Raw genomic sequence first — 6572 nt, 5'->3', positions numbered from 1 at the left:
ATATAAAAATAAATATAAAAAAAATTATGATATAGTTGGAAATATATACAGTTTAAATAAAAGCAAAGTAACAAATCATATAATAAATAATGTAAAAAGGAATATTAAATTATATATTAAAAAAAATATAAAAAATATAATATATAATGATATATTTTATTATTTCCCATGTAAATGCTTAACTAATATATTAAATAATTATTGTAATAAAAATGAAGTTGAAAATCAGAATGAGAATCTTTATAGTAACTTTAATTTATATAATATAATAGAAAATTTCCCTTTTTTTAATAGTTCTATGCTACCATTATATTCTTCATTTAAATTTTTAATATATAATTGTGCTATACATTATTATAGGTCTAAAAATAAGGATATGTATAAAAATAAAAAAAAACACGATATGAGAAAAAAAAAAAAAAAAAAAAAAAAAAATTATAATAATAGTAATAGTGATGGTAATAGTAATAGTAATAGTAATAGTATTAGTAATAGTAATAAATATATGAAAAGTATGAAAAATTCACAAAATCCAAATCCTATCGATTCTTGTTCTCCATTATATTTTAAGAATATATGTGATAAATGCAAGTTTATTAAAATTAAAAACTTTTGCGCTTTGCTCTTTTTTAATATATTATTTATTATGAAGAGAATTTTTTATAATTATTACATTATGATCAATTTTATTATAACATTATTAAATAAAAATATGTTTATTAAAAGAAATCAAATCTATCGTTTAATTAAAATGTATTCATCCTATGATTCCATGGAATCTAATTATTTATTAATCAAACAGGGAGATAATACAAAGGAAAGATTAAAAAATTTGTGTGAAGAGGATATATCGAAAATGAATTTGTTAGAAGCTAGTAACACTACAAATATAATAGACACGATGAAAAATACATATATTCATTCAAACAATACTCAGGAGATAGATAATAATATTTTAAATATAAATAATACATTAAATGGTAAGACATCTATTACTATATTTGATAATAATAAAACAGATGTATTATATGATCATATATATGAAAATAATAATATAGATAAATCTCCAAATTATAATTATTATAATAGAAATATAATAAAAGAAACGGCATCTAATAATATGAAGAAAACAAAGGAAATATTTATTAAAGAATATTTTATATATAAAAGGTTTAAAATACAAATTATACAATATAAGAAATATTTAATAAATGTGTTTACTAATTTTTATTATTATGCAATAATCGAATTAATGTATAATAAATCTTTATCTTTAGATATAGAAATATTTTTTTCTCTTTATATTATTATATTAGAAAGAATTAACCACAGTATACTAAATGTTATTGAAAATATGGAAAAATATAAGAAGAAAGGAAATATAGAAAATGTACATAATATATTAACATCTGAATCCATAAAAAAAGAATACCATATGCCAATATTTTTTTATGAACATATTAATGAGGAAGAGAAAGAAATAATATCTAAGGATAGAAGAGATATTAAAACAAATACTTTATTACAATATAATGAAGGTATATATAATAATAGAAATTTTTTTATGAAAAATAAAAGAAAAAAAGAAATTACATTATTATTTAATATTATGAATTGTTATGACAATTTTAATAATATGTTGCATCTGAAAAAGGAAAATAAGCAGATAGTGGATAATACCAATTCGGTTGTTAATGGAGAATATGATATTTTAAAATTGTATACAAAGGAAAGGAATTATCTGTACAATATAGAAAGTTGTCGAAAGAAAAAAATTCTCTACATGTATAATTTGAATAATAATGACGAAAATGAGACGTATAATCAGAATTTATTTTATCATTATATAGGAAGGATAATTGATCGGGGTAGATATATAATATTTGAGGATATGAAAAAAAAAAGAAAAAAAAAAAACGAACAAGAGAAAAATAAACAACACGAAAAGGAAAAAGAAAAATATCAAGAGGAAAAGGAAGAACATAAAGAAGAAGCCACAAGTGGTTGTTATTTTTTTGTGTTTAATCCAAATGATACGTCAAATATAATATTTCATTCGTTGTTATCTCATGTATATAAGAATAAATTAAAAGTTATATATGAAAAGGAGAGCAAAAAAAAAGGAGGGGTAAAAATAAAGCATAAGAATAATAGAATTAAGATGGATTCATATGTTACTACGTATAATGATGATAATAATAATAATAATAATAATAATAATAAAATTAAGATGGATGCATGTCTTACTACGTATCATAATAATAATAGTTATTTTTATGACGATGATGATAATTTGATTGTAAGCAGGAAAAGAAATATACACGATTCAGAAAGCGAAATAAAGAATATATCCTTTATTTTAGGTAATACATTAAATTGTTATAATATAAATACATATATTAAAAGATGTATTAATAATTTGTGTCTAAATTTAAAAAATGATGATATCGATTATTATATTAATTGTAAAAATGAAGATATATTGACTATAAATTTGAATGAAACTATATGTGTGTACATATTCTTTCCCTTACAATTTCATTATTTAAGAAAGTTGTTGTGTGATAAAGAAGAAGATTTTATGAAATCACTTAAGAAAAGTAATTTCATAAACTTTGATCATAAAAAAAGGCATTTTGTTAAAACCTATGATGATAGATTTATAATAAAAGAAATAAATAAATATGAATTTAAATCTTTTATTAATAAATATAAAGAATTCTTTCAATATTTTTCAGATATCCTTTTAAAAAAAAAAAAATCATTATTATGTTATATGTACGGATTATATCAAATTGAAATAAAAAAAAGAAATAAAAAAAATATGAAAACATATATTATATTAGAAAATGTAAAAATTGAAAATCCAAATTCCAAAATTTTAATATTTGACATTAAAGGAGCACGAAAAAAAAAAAATTTACAAAAGTTAATAAAGCAAAAAAGAAAAACAAGTTTCCCATTTTTCTTCTTTGGAAGAAATGAAAGTTATTCATTAAATACATGTAAGATAACAGAAGATAAATATATGTCAGATGATTGTTCTTCCGGTATATCTGAAAATTTAAAGACTTTTAGAAAATATATGCATAGGGAGAAACATTTAAAAGATACTATATTACAAGAAAGAAAAGATGATGAATGTAGCATGATATATAATAAAAATGCTTATTTGGAGTTTTTATCCTTAGATAATACAAAAGAAGTCAAGAATAAAATATCTTCAAATATTAATGATATGAGTGATGAGCCTTTATCCTTTCTACCAAATTGTGAGTATAACAATTCGGAGGATTATGTTGTAGATCTAATGAAAAATAATCAGGTAGGACAAAAAAAAGAGGAAATACAAGAGAAAATACAAGAGGGAATACAAGAGAAAATACAAGAGGGAATACAAGAGGGAATACAAGAGAAAATACAAGAGGGAACACAAGCGAAAATACAAGAGGGAATACAAGCGAAAATACAAGAGGGAATACAAGCGAAAATACAAGAGGAAATAGAAGAGGAAATAGAGCAATATCATAATATTAATGTTATAAATGAGGAAGAAAGTAATATAGAGATACGTAAGGATGAAAGAAGTCCGTGCATTTTTATCAATCGATTAAACATGGAAGGGTTAGAAAGAAAGCCAAGAGAAGATATGAACAGCAAATATAAAAATGATGACAATAATAATAATGAAGTTAAAGATAAAGATTATGGAAAAGATAAAACCAAGAAAAAATTATTATCTAAAAAAAACAAAGTAAAACGAATTAATGAAGAAAAGATTAATAAAATGTTTAAACGGATAAGAAAAAAAATAATAAGAGGTATCATTAACGTTTGTACAATTCCAAGAATAATAAGTCCCATAAAATTATATAATTTCACAATGAAAAACACATACAAATATAAAAACAAAGAAAAAAAGGACAGCAAATATATATATATTTATAAAAATAATAATAGGTTGAAACACGATTTATCCTATGATATGGACGATAATCTGCAGAGATGTAAAAATGAAAATGTGTTCATAAAGGAAATATTAGAAGACACCAAAATGTACATATTATTAAATAGGAGTATATTTAAAATGATGAACAGGAAAAAGATGTTAAGAGAGGATTATAGAAAAAATTTGAGAAATGTATATTTATATGGACCTATGGTATCTTTAGAATATTTAGTAACAAAAAGATTTTGTTTGCAAAAAAAAAAAAAAAATATAAAAGATAAAGATATGAAAGATATATGTATAAATGATACAAATAATATGATAAGCAATGATAATAAATATAAATCAGAAGAAGGAAATGTTGATAATAATTATGATATAAATAGGATTGTTGATAATAAAAACGAAAATATGGATGATAGTATGTATTATTATTATTACTATTATCATTCTTTTATAGGAAATGATGTAGGTAATAATATGAATGTAGATAATAGTTCGAATTCTATTGAAAAATATAATAATTTTACGATTGATAATTATAATTCTTTAAAAAATTATAATGTTTTATTTGATGATAACTTTAGGGATTATATAAAATCGAAGGTTATAAATTTAGAATATAATGATTATAAATATTTAATGGATTCTTTAAATGAAGACACGAATTTTTTATGTTCTCAAGATATTATGGATTATTCCTTATTGATTCACATAGATATACATAATTATGAGATTATTTTTAAAATTATAGATTACTTAAGACCATATACATGGGATAAATCTGTAGAAAATTTTAGCAAGAGTGTATTATATTTAACTAAGGGATATAGACCCACAATTATTCAATCAGAATATTATAAAAAACGATTTCTTAGTAATATAAAGAAATATGTATTTTATTATGTACCTATATATTCATTTAAAAAAAAAGTAGTATTCAAATTATCTGGAGGACAAAATAGGGAGTTTTCAATAATACAATTGAATAAGAAAAATCCGTATCAAAAATATTTTTCTTATAATTTATTTAATTTAATATTAAGATATTATAATAATTTCTATCTATATAAGAAATATTATATATCATCTACTATATCTTATGATTTGAAATATAATCAAAATTGGTATTATATACCTATATCAAAAGATATATATTGTAAAAAGAATATATACATTTTTTTGAGCTATTTTATGAAAGAATATTATATACAATATATTCAAAATAACAATAAATATCAACATAATCATTTCATGTTAACCAATTTAATAAATATTATGAAATCAACTATATATGAAAATGATATAAAGAGTAATACACTTGATAGTACAAATAAATATGAGGATAAAATAAAAAAACTTATAGAATGTATAGATAAATTTGTATATAAAAAAGGAAATCATATATATGATGATATATGTCATGATATATGTGATGATATATGTGATGAAATATTTTTAAATAATAATCAAAAGGATAGGAAAGAATATTTTTATGACCTAATTATACCATACTCTTCTCAGGAACAGTATAACAATATATATGATATTAATAATAAAAATATAGAAATATTATATCCATATTATAATAACCATTATGTTGAAAAACATTCTAAATTAGGACCATATATTATTTTGAACACTGACTCATATTTTTATAATCAAAAATATTATAAAAAAATGAAAAGACAATTTTATAAGAGGATATGTGATCTCCAAATAAGTATATTAAAAAAATTACAAAAAAATAAATTTCACATGGAAAAAAATATATCCTATTATATACAAAATAATGTATATATAGAAATGACAAATGTTGATATACATTATACAAATATGAATTTCTTGGATGTATTCAATCTTTATAATATATGTGAAAAAGAGAAAAATGATCATTTTTACAGAAGCAGAAAAAGTAAAAGCAAACGACGAACGAACACGTACATGTATGTACCTTCATATTTTTTATTTTCTCTACATAAAAGTTGAAAAATATAAATATATATCTAATTATTATTAATTTATTTTATTATAATTTTTTTTTTTTTTTTGTGTCATACAAATATGCATATATATATATATATATATATATTTATAAATAGTAATGATTCAGAAATAATTATATATATTCATTTAAGCATTCCAATTGTCTATATTTTTTTTTTTTTTTTTTTTTTTTTGTTGTTAATTCTTTTAGAGCTACTACTTTTTGTATTGAATATTTTTAACTTTTGATTATTTTTAAAACCTACTTGTTTTTGTATTAAATTTTATGGTGTTACAATTAATATTATGAATTTGTTTTATTAACATATACAAGGAAAAAAGGATAATCATTTAATTTAAGAATAATGATATGCTTGATAAAATATTATATTATATTATTTATATATTTCATATTTGGAGATATTTTATTAATACAATATTTCAAAAGTGCAACTGCTTACCAATATTACAAATATTACAAATATTACAAATATTATATATATAATAAATATATATATATAATATATGTAATAAATATGTATGTATAATATTTATTATAATATATGGAGTGAAGATAAAAAAAAAGTATGTAATACACATTTTTTTCTTTTTTTTTTTTTTCTTTTTTTTTTTTTTT

General features: G+C 19.6%; 1 protein-coding gene across 1 annotated transcript in view; it reads left to right on the top strand.

Moving 5' to 3' along the window:
- Window positions 1–5938, top strand: part of PRSY57_1411700 (hypothetical protein) — a gene marked incomplete at both ends in the record, with an annotated part of 10106 nt that extends 4168 nt beyond the window's left edge. Inside the window, one exon of the mRNA XM_020115269.1 lies at window positions 1–5938. Coding sequence (XP_019969925.1) covers window positions 1–5938 — 5938 coding nt within the window.
- Window positions 5939–6572: the final 634 nt, after the last annotated feature.

This window comes from Plasmodium reichenowi, chromosome 14 (genome assembly GCF_001601855.1).
Source record: "Plasmodium reichenowi strain SY57 chromosome 14, whole genome shotgun sequence".
Classification (NCBI taxonomy): domain Eukaryota; phylum Apicomplexa; class Aconoidasida; order Haemosporida; family Plasmodiidae; genus Plasmodium; species Plasmodium reichenowi.
Note: the sequence above shows the minus strand (reverse complement) of the source record. Positions and strands in the feature narration are given on the sequence as shown.